The sequence below is a fragment of the Gossypium hirsutum genome, chromosome A02 (genome assembly GCF_007990345.1).
Source record: "Gossypium hirsutum isolate 1008001.06 chromosome A02, Gossypium_hirsutum_v2.1, whole genome shotgun sequence".
In the NCBI taxonomy this organism is placed as follows: domain Eukaryota; kingdom Viridiplantae; phylum Streptophyta; class Magnoliopsida; order Malvales; family Malvaceae; genus Gossypium; species Gossypium hirsutum.
In genome coordinates, this window is record NC_053425.1 from 14,847,524 (window position 1) to 14,865,700 (window position 18,177).

At 29.7% G+C, this 18,177-nt stretch overlaps 2 protein-coding genes across 2 annotated transcripts; one reads left to right on the top strand and one right to left on the bottom strand.

Moving 5' to 3' along the window:
- The first annotated feature begins 4,335 nt into the window (after window positions 1–4,335).
- On the top strand, window positions 4,336–7,339 carry LOC107951478 (UDP-galactose transporter 1). The gene is made up of 5 exons (XM_041085197.1): window positions 4,336–4,809; window positions 5,381–5,630; window positions 5,724–5,931; window positions 6,431–6,662; window positions 6,928–7,339. Exons 1-5 carry the CDS (start codon window positions 4,699–4,701, stop codon window positions 7,150–7,152), a joined length of 1,026 nt encoding a protein of 341 aa, XP_040941131.1. The 5' UTR covers window positions 4,336–4,698; the 3' UTR covers window positions 7,153–7,339.
- An 884-nt stretch (window positions 7,340–8,223) lies between these two features.
- Window positions 8,224–9,867, bottom strand: LOC107910389 (uncharacterized). Its single transcript, XM_016838215.2, has 3 exons — window positions 9,405–9,867; window positions 8,676–8,800; window positions 8,224–8,597 (listed from the first exon to the last, which is right to left on the bottom strand). Exons 1-3 carry the CDS (start codon window positions 9,801–9,803, stop codon window positions 8,441–8,443), a joined length of 681 nt encoding a protein of 226 aa, XP_016693704.2. The 5' UTR covers window positions 9,804–9,867; the 3' UTR covers window positions 8,224–8,440.
- Between the last annotated feature and the right edge of the window lie 8,310 nt (window positions 9,868–18,177).

Genomic DNA, 18,177 nt, shown 5'->3' on the forward strand with positions numbered 1-18,177 from the left:
CCCAAACACAACTTAAAACTATGACTATGCCTCCCTCAAAGCGAGAGAGAAATAAATCTTTAAACTTGAAAATTTCAACACACAAGAAAAAAGAAAAAAAATTAGGATGTTAAATTAGGGGATGTGTAACATCCCAAAAATCGGGTTAGAAGAAATTGAGTTAATGAAACTAAGAGTGCCGTCTCTCGATTTTGAAAAGTTTGCAAGCAATTTGTTTTGATTCAGTGCTTAAGTGTTGTGTTTATAGGTGTGAGGTTCTGGGTTCAAATCATGCCTCTTGAATTTTTGCTATTTGATTAAACCCCTATCTTGGGACATTTAGGTTATAAGTTATTTTCGATCAATTAATGAAAAGAATGAGCCTGCTGGTTCAATGGTTAAACTTTTGTATACCCTTTGGTCTTGTGTTTGAATCCTTGTGAAAGTTTCTTTTCTTTTTATCTGCATTGAGAGGTAGTTTTATTTCTTTTTAAGTTACCTAAACTTCCTCAAAAAACTTTTGGGGTTATTGACTTTTTTATTTATTTATTTTTATTATTTTTGTTCCTTTGTTTTCTTTCTTTTCGTTTTGATTTTTTCTCTTTAAATTGTCTTTTTGTTTGCTATCTTATGTTAAATTGGTTCTGTACGGGGTCTGACTTCTCCTTCTAAGTTCAATTTTTTTGTCGGTTTCAGAATCGTCTGTGTTGCTTCTGCATTGAAACCATACCAGCTAATTTTCTATGATTTTTGAACATCGAAAAACATGGTTGTCAATGCCACAAAGCCGTCTAGTAGGCCATGTCGTATGCCATGTAACTTATTGTTTTAAAATTAAAGACACACGAGCCAGGGACACAAGTGTGTGTCCAAGTCATGTAACTCACTGTTTTAGAAATAGGGTCATATGGGCTAGAGACACAAGTGTGTGTTCAGGCGGTGTGAGAGATATTTTAGGTTTTGGGTTACACGAGCATGTGCTATGCCGTGTAAGATGTTAAGAAGGCCATACGGGCGTGTGTTAGGCAGTGTGAACCACACAGGCCAAACACCCAAGTCGTGTGAATCCACACAAGCGTGTGGGCCAAAAATTAAAAATTTTCCCTAGAGTCCTATTCGTTGTTTGAATCGAACGTAAGCCTACCATAGGGTCCGTATTATCTAAATTAGGCTATATAACTTGATATATGATGAATTGGTAATGAATAACCTGTTAATAGTACGTATGTCTGATATGTTTTAACCCAAGTAAGTATGATCCATTAGTGCGTAATGTGATCTTGCTTAAGGTATTCGAATTATCCAAGTATGATTCGTATTATGTTAAGTTTGATGGTATACCTATGCGTTACTCTGTTGTTTAAGAGTATGTGATATCTGAATATGTTCAATTGTTTGGTACTGATTCTTATTTATAACCATGCATTTGACTTCATGGCAAATTTAATATGGTCTGTTGAGGTTTGATAAATCTATAGTACAAAGCATGGACTCTAATGCCTTCAGTTTATGTTATTGTATGATAGTATGACCTACATACTTATCACTCTGATTCTGTATTTGTATGCCATGACACGTTTCATGGGGTTTGGGATAATGTGAAAGGAGATAGTTCTAGCAGCTTAATGATTTGCACTATTTGGTAGGTTATCCATAATATCTGTTCTGGCAACTAGGCTATAACATAATGGCTTGACCACGTTTGTATCTAATATGACAGTTTAACTGCAATGTGATGCATCATCATTTTTGGGCAACCTGGGGTAGCGGGTCATCGTTGCCAGGCAACTCGGGGTAACCTATTTAGTGTGTTTTGGTTGGATGAGTTCAAGGGAAACTCTACTTTGGTGTGTAGCGGAGTTGGGTAGGATATTTTCTGAAAAATCTGCATTATGTTTTTATGAAGAATACTGGATTGGCATACTCATACATCTTCTATTCAGTTATAAAATTGTTATGGAAATCTCTGTGATCTTCTATTTTGTTTCGCTCTGGTTATATGATCATTTTGAATTCATTGCATCATTCTGATTTGTATGTTGTGTTTTGTTTGGTCTTCATTTGATTTGGGTTATTCACTGAGCATCATAGATCACTCTTTTGTTTGTTCTCGGTTGTTTAGGTAACCCTTTGACTAGGAACGGATGGCATGTGGGAGCTTAGATTGTTTTCGCAAGTATGAAAATGCGATCATTTTCGTAATTATTTTAGTTTGAACTTTAGATTTGTAATCTGTTTCTGAACTCGTTTTTAGGTTGTTATTAATTCATTGGTAACGGATATTCTCAACCGTGAAACTGCAAAATTCCTCAAGTTGAAAAAATGGATTTTAGTTTTCAAAATTAAAACTCTGAAAAGGTTTTCCCTACTAATCAAGTAATCTTTTGAAGGTTTTTTGAATACTTACTGAAAGCAATTTTTCAATGTGTTGGTGTAACACCTCCAGATTCGATCTCAACTTCTAGGGTGGATTTGGGTGTTACAAGATGGGAACATGTATTAATATAAGAGATGGGGAGGATAAAAAAGAATTTGTTTTTTCCCAAGAATCCTGAGTTGCAAGGGCTTAGAGGCAAAAACAATAGAGTTGGAAGGGAGGTTGAAGTGGCTAGAGAGAACACTTCTTGCATGTACTTGATCACAAAACGTGTATTTAATCTACCATCTATATATTTTACACTTAAATCACAAAATTGTATTTGATCAATACCTTTTTTCTCAAATTGATATCTAATTTTTTTTTATCAAAATAGTACCTAAATTATACTTCATTACTCAGAGTCGTGCCTAAATTATTCACTTTTTCCCAAGTTGGAATCTGAACTTTTATTTGGTCAAAAGTGACACCTAAATTATATTTTGTTATTCAAAGTGATACATAAATTATACTTTGTTACCTAAATTAATCAATCATTTTGTGACACGAAACAATTTTTAACTTAAAAAACTCAAAAACATTAAATATTATTTTCTGAATTTTTTTAAAAATTATAAACATATTCATCTCTTTTATTCTTCATCTAAGAACTCCGATGATGGAAAATTCAAGAACTTGTTAAAAAACTCATCCAAACCCTACTTTCAACAAGCTTATTTTTCTTTTTTAAATCTTGATTTCAATACTTTTCTCACCCAAATTCAAAACCTACGCATTTTTTTCTTAAAAATAACTTTCTTCGTTCTTTTCTATATAGTTTGCATCTTAATTTTGAGTGATCCTCTATTATTAAAAAAAGAAAAAACTTGATAAAACATGAAATCCAAAACCTGGACAAGGTAAGTAGGAAAAAGACAAAAGAGCAAGGGAATTGCAAAAACCGTTATCTAACAGTTAAAAAAAATGCATTAAAAGATAATAAAGAATCGTGAGGAGGGAAAGGGGATAAAAAAACATAGAAAAGTTTTAATTTAATTAAGTTTTATTCAATTAATTTTAATATAAAAGTATCACATGTCATGAAATGATTAGTTAAAAATTTTTTAACAGTTGGATTAATTTGAGTAATAGAGTATAATTTAGATATCACTTTAAACAATGAAATACAATTTAGATACTATTTGAGACAAAAAAAAATTAGAAAAAATATAATTTAAATACCACTTTGCAATTTAAACCTATATTTCAATGAATAACAAATACTTTAAAAAATAAATATATAACAAATTCTCGTTTAAAAAAAATAGTAATTATCTTTTTAAATTTCCAATGAATTATCTCTAAAATGGAAAATTCCTTTTGATGGATTGTTATTTGAATTATCTCTAAAATGGGAAATTTCTTTTTTTTGGATTGATATTTAAAAGGAAATATGAAACAAATAATAGAAAAGGAATAAATAAATACCTATAAGAGATACGAATAGAGCATAAAAAGTCATAATTTTTCAGATTATGGTATAAAAGAGACATGTGTAGGTAAGTTTTTCGGATTTTATTCAAAATAAATTAAATTAAATTAATTGGGTTATTCAAAGGAATATTTTGTCTAAAAAAAAGGGAGTAATTTAATTTTCTTCTCATTTAAAAATAAAATATAGAGTTTCATATTTGTTTACTTCTCCTTTAGAAAATAAAATGAAAAGTAAAAGGATATTCATTAATAGTTTTTAAGGGGGAGGACTGTTATATCTATAAACTTAATTTGCATTAAAGGAGATACATCTTTACTTACTTCACACCTAATTTCATTTTTAATTTATTTAAGTAAAATTACGTGCAAAAGAGTTCATTTGTGATGTTTATAGTAATAATAAATTTAATTGACAAATGGTTTTTGATACGAGGTTTGATCAAAGTGAGACCAGTTGTATGATTAGACAATATATGGATGTAAGAAACTCTAGTCAACGTCACAAGTCAAAAGAAAAGTATATTCATCGAATGGCTGCTCTTATCCCATTTTCTTATGAAGACTAGTACCCTCATTTCAAAATCATAAACGAAATTTCCATGGCAATATATAACGTTAAACTTCAATCCAGGCAAAGAGAGAGAGAGAGAATCACATGGAAGAAGGCCTTTCTCCACCGTTACAACCTCTCTCTCAGTTTCTTTAGCTTTCTTTTTTAAACTCCCTCTATTTATATAAACCTTTCAATAATATAAGAGCAAAATTTCTGTGCTGGGTTTCGAATTTGGTGATCTGGGTTTTTGTTCTTTCTGTGCTAGAGACAGAGAGAGAGAGACAGAGGGGGAGAGAGAGAGGGGTGGGGGAGAGTGATGGAAGAAGGGAGATTCCTCCAGTGGGGTGTTTTCAGATCTCTTCTAGCGATTCTCCAATGGTGGGGTTTCAATGTTACTGTTATAATCATGAACAAATGGATCTTTCAGGTTTGTTTCTAACTTCATTTATTGATTTTGACATTGGGTTTTAGCTGAATTCTCTTATTCTTTAATCTAATTATTTCATTAGTACAGATTTCTGTTTAGTTGTGTTGCTAAGCTCAATAATTTGCTAAATAATACGTTTTATAAAAGTTTTAAAATTTGAACAGGCTTCCAGGGTTAAATGTTATAATTTAATTTGTGAATTAAATAATATCAACAATCCATCTCTATCATTTCTTTCAATTATTTATGAACTTAGATGATGCATCTTAGAAGAAAGATTCATGAGTCATGACTAGTCTACCAGTTTGTTCATGTTAGAGGAATTTGGATTCAGTTTTGAGTTCTGTCTAGGTGCATTATAGCAGATCTAGGAATACAAACATACATACATATATATGTATGGTTCCTCATATATTGGTATTATAATGTTTATTTCGTTTATGTAGTGTGGATTGAACATTAACCTTCAATTTGTGTCTTGACAATTACACTTTGATTGAGTTGGTTGATTATTTTTTGTACTTTAGTCGAAGGTCTGAGGACATGGCTTTTTTTTTCCCCTCTTTCACAGAAATTGGATTTCAAGTTTCCCCTTTCAGTATCATGCGTTCACTTCATATGCTCGTCGATCGGAGCATATCTGGTAATCAAAGTGCTAAAGCTCAAACCTCTAATAGCGGTTGATCCTGAAGATCGCTGGAAACGGATATTTCCTATGTCTTTCGTGTTCTGTATCAACATAGTGTTGGGAAATGTTAGCTTACGCTATATCCCGGTTTCTTTCATGCAGACTATCAAATCATTCACTCCAGCAACCACCGGTGAGATTTATAGATTATACACTTTTGGGCACCTTACCTTGTTACAACTGACTGCATATCATCACCATATCTGATCTTTGTACATTTTACCAGTTTTTCTGCAGTGGCTAGTTTGGAGAAAGTACTTTGACAGGCGAATTTGGGCCTCTTTGGTTCCTATTGTCGGAGGAATTCTGCTAACATCTGTTACAGAACTTAGTTTTAACATGTTTGGGTTTTGTGCTGCCTTATTTGGATGTTTAGCTACTTCTACAAAGACTATCCTTGCTGAATCTCTACTGCACGGATACAAGTTCGACAGGTAATTATGTTATTCTCGTGATTGTTTTTTGTCCTTTTGATCATCTTTGATAGTTTCAAAAAGGTTATATTAAGAAAAACTAGGTTGAAGTTAAGGACAGATTCAATGTATAGAGGCTTGGAAATTCTTATAATGTTAACACATAAATTTAGATAATTCTGCATTTAACTGAGTGTTGTTTCAATATAATTTTATGATACTTCTCGGTCATCCTTTGGTCCACTGTTTGCATTTCACACAACCATGCCTATTTTCTCATTTTGTTATGCTATTTTGGCTAACTAATAGAATGACTGGCATTACTTTGGCCGTCATAACATCTGATAGCCTGGATTTTCACTTATGGATGACACAACCCTTTGTCTCCCTTGATTGCAGTATAAACCCTTTGTATCTTTAAGAATCATAGCTACTCTTGTCTTATTTACTGCTGGAGAAGGTTTCGGTCGAATATATTAACTCATGTTTTCTGGCCTTGGTTTTTTGTTTACTCTTGTAGCATAAACACGGTTTACTACATGGCACCTTTTGCAACCATGATCTTGGCAGTCCCAGCACTGTTACTCGAAGGAAATGGGGTAACGGATTGGTTTCATGCTCACCCTGCCCCGTGGGCAGCCCTCATCATTATTTTCAGCTCAGGAGTGCTGGCTTTCTGTCTTAACTTCTCCATTTTTTATGTGATTCACTCAACTACTGCTGTCACGTTTAACGTCGCCGGAAACCTCAAGGTGAGATTTGTAGAGTGAAAATAGATCCATCTTGCGTTCTGGTTCTGTTATATTACTCATTACTCTCACTGTATCTTTCGAGCCCATTTGTGGTTGTCCTATACCGAACTTTATGCAAAATTCATTGTCTAATTGTTGCATATATCATTTAGTATCTGGAAAATCTTGTTTTGTATTATATAGTTGCAGACCTCTGGCACCTCAAAGATTTCCGGTTTATCATTTCGAATTCAGCATTCAACATTCTTATGTTTTTCATATACAGGTAGCAGTTGCCGTGTTGATTTCATGGCTGATATTCCGGAACCCAATCTCGGGTCTTAATGCTGTTGGCTGTGGTATCACACTGTTGGGATGTACATTTTACGGATACGTGCGGCATATGCTCTCTCAACAGACTCCAGGAACACCCCGGACACCTCGGACACCTAGGAAGAAGATGGAACTACTTCCCCTTGTAAATAATGAAAAGTTAGATGATAAGGTTTGATTATGTATGTTATTACCTGGGGTTGTTGGGGTTTGGAGAGAGGGATAAAAGAAATATGGCATAGTTTGCAGAGGATGCTCTGAGTCACCATGTGAGGATTTACATTAGATTCTGATTTCTCATATAGTTGGAAAATTTTTAACGTAGTTTTCATCTCAATGAACTGAAAATCATAAAGTTTCATACATCTCTTTATTTGATTCCTTGCAAGTTTTTTGGATTTTACTCAATATATATATATATATATTTATTACTGTTAACGTTGAGTTCTAGGTTGATTTTAATACTTGACTTCGAAAGGTTTTCGAGTTTAATTGAAATTTATTATTTTGTTAAATTTTATTTTAATTATTATTTAAAAAATAATTTCAAACTAAACAAAAATAATCAAGTACGCGAATTAAATTAATTTTTGTAATAAATAAGCTTAATCAAATCAACTTGTTCAGTTTAATTTGTATTTTAATCAAACTCAAAACTTAATTGAGTTTTAAGTAAGGTTGAGTCTCACTTGTATGTATTAATTAAATTACATTTAATTATTTTTTAAAATTTTAATAAAATTTGTAATATTTCATTAACGATATAGTTACTAAATTAAAACTTTAAATTTAAAAATATAATAATTAATATTAGAATGAATTTAAATAATTGTGAACGAAAAAATAAACAATATTTTGATTTTTAAAATATAAATATTATGTGTGAAATTCTATTTTTATATATAGTTAACTTAATTTTAATTATTAGTGAATGTAAATTATTAATTTTTTATAGTGTGAAAACATTTAAAACTTAAATCATTCTAATATATATTATACCATAGGAGGAAAAGTTAGTGTATTAACGTGAGTTAGTGTCATGAGTCGACTTGATATCAATTCAATTGTAAAATTATTAAAATACTATTTATTTTAAAAGGTAATTAATATTATTATAATAGTATTTTTATCTTCACATGCTTTTAAATAATATTTGAATAAAACAATTAAAAAACATCATTTCAAAATCAAACACAAGACTAACAAATTTATATGAAAATATGACTGAATCTAAATTACTATTTAATAATTAAAATTTATTTCATTAAATTGATTTTTTTAATGTATCTTCCAAACAGAATCACTCAAAATTTTATCACATTTGACCATTTCAATTAGAAATGTGATATTATATATTTCATGTCACAAATAGCATAAAATTCATTACAATAAATAAGAAATCAACCAATTATAAATCATGAACATAAGCAACAAATCATATTTTATTGAGCAAACGTTGTGTGAAACTAAGCCAAAAGCCAAAAGTTGTTGAGCCACCTGGTGGTGATAAGGTAGCCACCGAGGCCATTCCTCTGCCTCCTAACCCCAATGGTAAGGCAATGTCGATCTATAGTTTTGATACATTGCTCAACAAACTCATCATTCTGCCTGCTCCCACCTAGACTGCAAACCCAACCATGAAAGATGAGAGTGAGATGGAGAAATGTGTAATTTTCAAAACAGGGGTTTATAAAGACCCACCACAAGGTTAACAATGGAGATTGCCTTCTCTGACCCACTACCAACACTGAAACCCCTAGCTTTTTCACTTGGCTCTTCACTGTCCACAGCTTCGGCCCTTGGATTATCAATACTTCTACTTCTACCTGTTTTTCATTCGAATTGGTTTCCCATGGAAAATCCAATCAATCTTCACCGAATACTATAAAAATAAATAAATTTTAGACTTGCTCTGCTCCAAATAAAGCTGGTCATTTTTGAACAATGGAGACGGGGGAGGGGGGTTGTTTTTCTCAAGGCTGGTATATAAAAATATATATCGTTAATGTTTTTAAAGAATAAAATATATTTAATATAATGAAACAGTACATTTTCTTCATATAATTCTATATTTATTATTTTATCCAAAAAGTTATTAATTAAAAACAAGAATTATAAATAAATAAATGTGTAGTCTAATTATTAAAAAAAGAAAAATCAAATTGGAGTGGAGTGGAGCGAAATAAAGATGGATGCGTTGTTGATAGTGGTTTTTAAGGATGGATATACCTATGGTTGAGCAAAGTATGGCGATACAAAGTATTTCCACTGTGGGAAAATGGTAAATTTAGTAATATCCACTTGCTTCATTTCATTGCGACCCTATTGTCTCCCTTAACGAGAAGAGAAGAGAAGAGGGATGCAACCCCTTTTCTAAAAAGAAAAGAAATGAAGCAAAACAGCCCAAGAAGTGAGAATAGTTTGAGGTACCTCGGGTTTACAAGCTTTGCAGAGTGAGCCAAGAGAGTTAGCAAGATAAGTAAAAGAAGAAGGGGAGTGTGAACAGTTGGGGGTTGGAGGGATAACATGAAGCAAAGTAAGCAAATCACCCTTGTTAGCTACATGAGTGAGTGCCCACATCATTGCATGCCTAGAATGTGAGCTTTTGTCCACTAAAACCATCACTCTCTTCCTTAAAACCAACCCATCATCACCACTACCAGCACCACCATTGCCGTACATGTCAAGACCTTCCATTTGATGAGCTTTTAAGCTTGTATCACACCCACCACAAATATTGTTCTTGTTGTTCACTCCCCAACGCAAGGATTTAGATTTCCAACCTTGTTTGCCACTTAGCTGCCTAAAAAATGAAGATGAACTTGCCATCTTCCTCTCACTTCAAACACCTTAAATTGGGTGGCAATGACTAGTGATTACAAATAACAGGTCATTTCTAAGTTATAGGTGAAGTTGGGGGCCTTTAATATTGAGAGAAGATTGTTAAAGTATTTATTTATGACAATTATTATTATTGCAATCAGAAATATGTAAACGTATTTTTCTAAAATTTCAGAGTTAAAAAAGGGATCCATTCTTCTAACAAATCTTCTAAAAGATTACATGTACAATTTTAATTATCTTTCTTTTTATAAATACATTAGTCGGAAGTAGACTAATATAAGTTTGAAAATTGGATTTGGACAAAATAATAATACTCGTTTAGAAAATGGGCCGAGTCTCGAGTAAAATTTTTTGTCTAGATCTAGTTTGGCCCGGCCTAAATATGCCAAAAAAAACACTATTGCTTTTCCTTGCTTTTTTTTACTTTTTTTTGCTATTTTCTTATTATTTTTCACTATTTTACTATCATTTCAGTAATATGTTAGCATTATTTTGTTATTATTGTTTAGATATTGTATAACTCTTATTGTATTGTTATTTTGTTACTATTTTAGAGTCATTTGCTTATTAAATTGTACATATCTTAGTTTTATTTAAGTATACATATAAATTTATTTTTAATTTGTTGAGAAATATTTATTTTAATATTTTTAATATGTTTGATTTATTATATTTTTCTAATAAAATTTGTATAATAAATAATATAAAAAAATTAATACGGGCAAGTTGGGCCTAACAAACAAGTTTAAAATTTTGATTGGGTCCGGCCAGACTCGGCCTATGAACACCTCTAGTCTAAAGCTAATACAACTAAGATATTAATAAAAAAAAAGTTAACTACCTACTGATAAAGTGTTAAAAAATAAATTAATTGAAAATTAATATTTAAAAAATATATATGTTTGATAACCGACAATGAAAATTGTTAAATAGAATTTTTTTTTATAAAAAAAGTGTAGAAAATGATAAGTAGATAGAGACTTACTTATGGCTTAAAAGAGAATAAATTCAATTATTTTTATTTTATTTATTTTAAGATTATATTATTTTTTATTGAACAATCTAAATATATTCTATATTTAATTTTAAGTAATATACTAAACATATTTTATAACTTAAATTTAATATTTATAAATTACATCAAAATCTTTATATATAAAGCATTAAATTTGAAGTTGGCCCGTCTTATCATTTATATAGCAAAAGGACAAAATTACATTATTTACTTGAAAAAATATGGACTGTCTCAACTAATTTAACTCTTTAAAGAACCTCATAAACAACATTAATTTAATCATTTCAAACCCAGTACTATAAGTAGTTTGCTTGGTTAATGACTGTTTTGTGATACATTAATTACAAATTATTTCATTATTTTTTAATATATTATATCTTGTTGAGTTACAAAATAATAATTTTTTTATAAATAACGTAAATTTAGTATTTTTTTATATAAATAACCTTTATAAATTTTCTAATCCTCAAACGAAACATTATTTTTTTATATAAACACATGTTTATAATATGAGTGAAAAAATTATGTAACAAATATATTTATTAAAAGTTTATATTAAAAATAAATAAAATTTTAGCTGAAATATTAGAGTTAAAAAAGTTAAAATCTATTTTGTCTTGAGTTCAAATTTTACCATGATTAATTAATTATTTATTTTATATAAAAAAAACACCTTCATAATAGTATAACTTATTTTATATATAACAATGTATTTTATCAATTTTTGAATTGAGTTGGTACCTAATTGACACAGAAAGAAGGGCCTAATATAAGTACTAAATTCTAGCATATCCATAATGTAAGTGAAAAAATTTATGTAACAAATATAATTATTAAAAGTTTATATAAAACCAAATGATGATTTGGTTTAAATGATAAAATTAAGGTAGTGTTTGAAAAGCAACCTAGTAATTGGATTTAGGCATAATTGCTTGTAATTACATGAGAATGACATATTTGGGTAACCATTGTAATTGGTGAGTCCTACCGATTTGGTGTAATTGGAGCACCCTAATTACACTTTTCAATTCCTAAGGGGATGGTGAAAATTTAAGTAATTATGCAAGTAATTATATCCAAATCCAATTTTAAAAAAATAATTCTATACAAGTAATAAAAATTATATTATAAGCATGACATGAATGAATGTTTAGAATGGTTACAATAAAAATTTCTTATATTATAAATTCTAAAAAATATATTGTAAAAATAGTATGTATTTTATAAAGTTATAACAAAAATTATCATTTAAATCCTAACAAATTTCTAAATTTATGACTAAAAAGTTTATTATAAAAAATAATTTAAATGTTATAAAAGTACTATAATATATTTATTTATAAAAAAATTATGACAAAGAAATATGTACATAACTTATTTATATATTCAAGTTATATATTATAAAAATAATATACTTATTTAAAGAAAATGTTATAGTTTTTTTTTATCATAACTTATTTATAAAAAATAATTTCATAAAGTTACGACAAAAAATTATATTATTTATAAGAAATGTTATAAAAGTTATCGGACAATTTTATAAAACTTTATTTATAAATTTTATATTACTTTTTACTTAATTTATATGTTATAAAAAATGATATAATCTAGCATAAGTCTTTATCCAAATTAAGTTTATATAAGTTTTTCGTAATTAAAACTACAAATTATTTGGACTACAAACCAAAATATTATAAGGTCGGTGATAATTATGCAAAATACAAAAGATTTTTTTACACCATATCATGGGATTTGATACAATTTGAAAGAATGGTGTCAGACACAAACACCATAAACAGCTTGCAAACTTTTTAATTTGAGATATTCAAGAACTTGAAATGTGATTGAGAAGACATTTGTTGTTCTAAAAATATATTTCTCATATTAATATCATTTTAGTATAGCATAAAAAAACAAGGTTGGATCAAATTAACAAGTTGCATATTTCATAACTTCATCATAGGTGAAATTAATATGATCTATACTTCGAAAACTCCATAGAAGAATGAGAACATGAATATTATAATGATGCAGATTCAAATTTAGATAACTACGAACTCCATCAAGGACCAACAAATAATGATAAGGAGCATACGTTAAATATTAAAAAGGTAATAATCCAACATGCACTAGAAAATTTAGATAAAATTGCATATTATTTTTATTTTTCTTGTTATTTTTATTAGTAATCATATTGTCAACTATTTTTTTAGACTAACATAATGCATATGATGATTTGATTTTAATTTTTGTTACTTGTTTAAAAATAATTTTTATCATACTAATAATTTTATAGTAATTAATCTTTTTAAAAATATAAATTATATAATTGTATAATTAAAATTTATATTATTAAATATAAAATAGAAAACTGAGATACAATTATACTCAATCAACCAAACAGGTGGAGGAAATTATAATTTTTTATAATTACGAGAGCAGAATCACTTGGCCGTGAAGGTTTAATAAGCTTGATGCCGTGTGTTCAAATCATATAATGATTGATTTTTTTTAATTAATTTATAGAATGTAAAAAGGCAAAAACAATCTCATAATTATATATCTTATTTTCAACATGTATTTTAATAATTTAAAATATCTTTACGCACTAATTTATAAAGAAAGAAACTCGTACATTTGTTAAAAAAAATTGTAAAACGAACGAAAATTTAATTAGTATTTTTCCAGACGTCGGTCAATGGCCAGTGCCATAATTAATAAATCTAGTTTCCAATAAATTTAAAAAATAAATTACTTGTAGTTATTAAAATAAATTAACAGCCATTAATTCCTGTACCCAAAGAAAAAAAAGAAACGGCAGAAAAAAGTGGGAGGATCGGACCCCTCGTGAATATTCAGAGGCCGATATAGGGGCTGGTATAGGCCCTGACCCCCTTAAAATGAAAATTTTCATTTTAAGCATTTGAATTTTTTTAAAAATTTAAATTATTAAAAGTAAAATTGTACTTTAGCCCCTCCTAAAATTATAAAAATTTATTTAATATTTTAATAATTATAAAAAGATACTATAAAAAATTAAAATTTTATTCGACCCCCCTAAAAATTTGTTCTGACTTCGCCCCTATGAATATTTAAGAATATGCTGTATATATTGTGTTGGTAAGTTGTTTATTAACTTAACATATTATTAAATTAGCATGAGACGTTTTAAAACATCGAAGCTATATTGATTCAAATTTCAAAAATCGAAAATTTGAATATATTTAAATGGATATTTCTCTAGAAAATGATAAGCTCTCTAAATCTCGGTCGGCTGATGACCGAGAAACGAAAAAAGTCCAATTTAAAGAAGGTGATGGTGAAGATCATGCTAATATGGTCGTGGATCTGGATTCCCTACCAAAAGTATCCTGGAAACAGATGTTAATGGGGAAAGGGGTTCAGTTCATGAGGAAGGGTCTCGATCTTCTACAATTGATATCGTTGAAGATTTGGAATTTTTTTCAATGAGATGTTAAAAAATCCATAGTGAATGGAATTTCGGCGATAGAGTTTTCGGATCGTATCCAACAGCTCCTTTTCAAGGATATGGAACAACAGTTGTGGTGAAGCTTTTGGGGAAAAATATTGGATACACCTTCTTGTTTAATCGAGTCAATAACCTATGGCATCCTTGTAAACCTTTCCATCTAATGGATATTGAGAATGGATATTCCTTAGTTAAATTTCAGTACATTGAAGATTATAATAAAGTTCCCATGCAATGACCATGGATAATTTATGGTCAATATCTCACTGTTCAGCCATGGACAAAATTTTTCAATCCCAAGAAACCTTACCCAAGTGTATGTAACAGCCTATTTTTCATTGGTGTCGAAAACAGTGGTTTCAGGGCCACTAAATCTAACGTGTAAGTTCGAAAATATTGTATTTAATATTTACGAGTTAATTGTGATTTTGAAAAGATTTTTGATATAGTGATTTTTATTTTATAAGCGATTTATTAAGTTCAAGTGGCAAAACCCTAATGTCAAGTGATTTTAGAAAATAAGGTATCAAGACATCGTTTCTATAAACCGAGACGTATAAATATTTACGGAATGTCAGGTGGTATTAAAGTTTCATTGAAAATTTTTAATGTATTAATAGTTAATTAATAAAAAAGACTAAATTATAAAAAATATAAAATTTAATCACTATTTGATTAAATGGTTAATTGAATAAAGTAAAAGGGACTTAAATGGTAACTAAACCATGGTTAAAGTTTCCAAGCGGTGGTATTATGATTGAATCCACTAGCTTTTGAATTAATTGTTCTTTTAGTCCTAATTAGTTTGGGATTAAATTGTAAATAAGTTTATTTGGTTAGAATTTAATTAAATTGAAGGACTAATTGTGAAATTAAACCTTTGATGGTAATTATGCCATATATTTATGTGATGAAAAAATATGGACATGACTTTGGTGTTTATTTATTTATTTAATCAAGGACAAAATGGTAATTTGATAATTAAATTAAATTAAAATAAAACTAAAATGTTTGCATTAATTACGGTGACTTCTTCTTCACGAATAAAAAGAAAAAAAAACACATGGAAGTTTCAAGTTTCGGCCATCCTTTTTATAGTGCATATCAAGGTCGAGTGGAAAATCGAGGAGAATGAAAAATTACCAAAATATGAAAAATTACCAAAATGCCTCTATATTTTGACATTTTTTTGCAATTTAGCTAGGTAAGTTCGTACGGTTAAATTTAACATTTGTATTAACTGGTGGTTGGTATTATATATATTCTATTGTTGGAAATGAACTATTGTTTGAATTATAATATTAAATTGGATATTCGGTTTGAATTAAATGCGAGATTTGAGTACATTCACGTTTTGGTGTATGACGAAGGTTTGGAGTGGAGATGGTATTTGAGGGAGATATCGACATATTACCCAAATGAACCGGGGTTTAGCATTTGTTGTGAACTCTCACGTTTTACTTTCTGTTTGGAGTGATTTGGGTGGATCAGCTCTTACAAGCTTCTGTTCAGCTCTCACGAGCTTCTATTGGCGTGTTCTGGTAGACCAGCTCTATGAACTTCTGTTGGTGATGTAATCTTATCCTAAGTCGTTCTTTGAATGGAAAATCCCGTTAAGGTAATTTGTTTAATGAATTTTGAAAGAACCGGGGTTTAGCATTTGTTGTGAACTCTCACGTTTTACTTTCTGTTTGGAGTGATTTGGGTGGATCAGCTCTTACAAGCTTCTGTTCAGCTCTCACGAGCTTCTATTGGCGTGTTCTGGTAGACCAGCTCTATGAACTTCTGTTGGTGATGTAATCTTATCCTAAGTCGTTCTTTGAATGGAAAATCCCGTTAAGGTAATTTGTTTAATGAATTTTGAAAGATTTGTTATTTATTTAATATTGATCTAAACATAAATGAATTCAATAGTTGAGGTTGTAGATTATGCTTAGGTTTATGGTAAGCTTATGGTTACATTATATCATGTTTAATAATAATGATATACAATGAAATGGTAAATGAAAAAAAATGAGAATATGCTTGTGTTCATGAAAAGTTGGTATCATTCAAAAGGTGAATTTTCTTATAAAATGGTTTATCATGTGATTGGACTCCAAATGAGTTGTATACTTAAATGCACTAACTTGTGTATTGATAATGATGATTAGGCTTATGTCAAGCTTGAGATCATGATTGATGTTTATACTTATATCTAATATTATACAAATGAAACGGGTAAAAAAGGTAATGAAACGGTAAGTTTATTATTGAAATATGATATGTCGAAAAAGGGATTGATGAATTGAATAATGTACTTATATATGAGAAATTACGTATATTATGGATGAACTTACCTATGATGTGAATAAATATACTAATCAATGAGTTGATGTTGTTATTTAAGTTTATGCTTATTGAATGGAATGGAAATTATGTAAGTAAAGGAAATAATTCATAGTTTATGAAAAGGTTAATGATGGTGTATAATGTTTATAAAATCCTATTAAGTTAGGAATGAAATATATATATATGATGTTGATATACTTACTCATTTATAAGTTGATGGTTATGTAGTTGACAAATCTTGAGGCATTGGTATAGGTTTATATTTAATCTATAAAGTTCATTGATGAAATGGAATGTTATGTTTAAAGTTTATACGAGCTTACTAAGCATTCATTGCTTACGTAGTTGTTTTTCCTTTACTTTACAGATTATCGCAAGCTTGATCGGGTTGGAAGCTTGTCGAAGCTACATCACACTATCCATCTGTTCTATCAGTACTTTCGGATGTTTTGATTTTGGTTATAGTGGCATATAAAGGTATTCTGGTTAATGTCAGTCTATGTGTTTGAATGTTGAAATGGCCATTTGACTTGGTTGGGTTTTTGGTATCTTAATAATATAATGGCAAAGTTTGGCATTTATGTGAGTAGCCTTATTATGGTTAATGTTTGGCTTGTTTGTTTGAATGATAGAAGATGAAATGATAGTTGAGTATGTATATGGTATATGTGCCTTATGGTATATGCTATAACTTGGTGTGATTTGGTACTATACTATAGTAAGTGTATATGTATTTGGTGCTATTGAATAAGAGGTACAATTGGTACCAAATGGTAAGTTTTGGTAAATGATTTATAGGTTGTGCATTAATGCAATTATATATAAAAGTTGGTTGATTACTTGGTTACATGGATTATATGGTTAAACATGTTTATATTTTTCATTTGAGGTGCTTAAGGGCATACTGGTTGTATGTGAATATACTACATGTTTAAGGCTTGATTTTATCTGTTTTGGATGCCATAATATGACTTGTTTATATGCATAATGTTAATTGTAGGTACATGCCTTGTTGGGTGATAAAAATGGCTTGTAAAATGGCCTATTTTCGTCCATACAGGCAGAGACATGGGTGTGTGTCTCAGCCATGTGCGACACACGGCTAAGTGACACAACCGTGTGTCCCCTGTAGCTTGTAAAGGTTTGTAAGTTAGTATGTTTACACGGTCTAGCACACAGGCGTGTGACTTGGCCGTGTGACCCAAGTCAATATACTCACACGGGCTGGGACACATCCGTCTGCCCCTATTTCGAATGCCCACACGGCCTAAGACACAGACGTGTCACTTGGTCATGTGAGTCACACAGCCTGACCACACGGTCGTGTGATCCCTGCAATTTTGAAAATTTTAAATGTTTCCAAAAAATTCTCTAAGTTTCCGATTTAGTCCCGATTTATTTCTAATGTGTATTTTGGGCCTCGAGGGCTTGTATAAGGGAAAATATGAATAATTTTGATTGGTTTTTGATATGAATGTTATATGATATGAAATATTTGCATTTTCTATTTGTTTGATTTGTAA

What these genes read in the sequence shown, in the direction of transcription:
- LOC107951478 (XM_041085197.1), top strand. Translation starts at nt 4,699, where the DNA reads ATGGAAGAAGGGAGATTCCTCCAGTGGGGTGTTTTCAGATCTCTTCTA. An exon ending in TGAACAAATGGATCTTTCAG is followed by an intron (nt 4,810 to 5,380) that starts GTTTGTTTCTAA and finishes CCTCTTTCACAG; the next exon opens with AAATTGGATTTCAAGTTTCC. An exon ending in ATTCACTCCAGCAACCACCG is followed by an intron (nt 5,631 to 5,723) that starts GTGAGATTTATA and finishes ACATTTTACCAG; the next exon opens with TTTTTCTGCAGTGGCTAGTT.
- LOC107910389 (XM_016838215.2), bottom strand. Translation starts at nt 9,803, where the DNA reads ATGGCAAGTTCATCTTCATTTTTTAGGCAGCTAAGTGGCAAACAAGGT. An exon ending in GCAAAGCTTGTAAACCCGAG is followed by an intron (nt 8,801 to 9,404) that starts GTACCTCAAACT and finishes AATGAAAAACAG; the next exon opens with GTAGAAGTAGAAGTATTGAT. An exon ending in TCTCCATTGTTAACCTTGTG is followed by an intron (nt 8,598 to 8,675) that starts GTGGGTCTTTAT and finishes TTGGGTTTGCAG; the next exon opens with TCTAGGTGGGAGCAGGCAGA.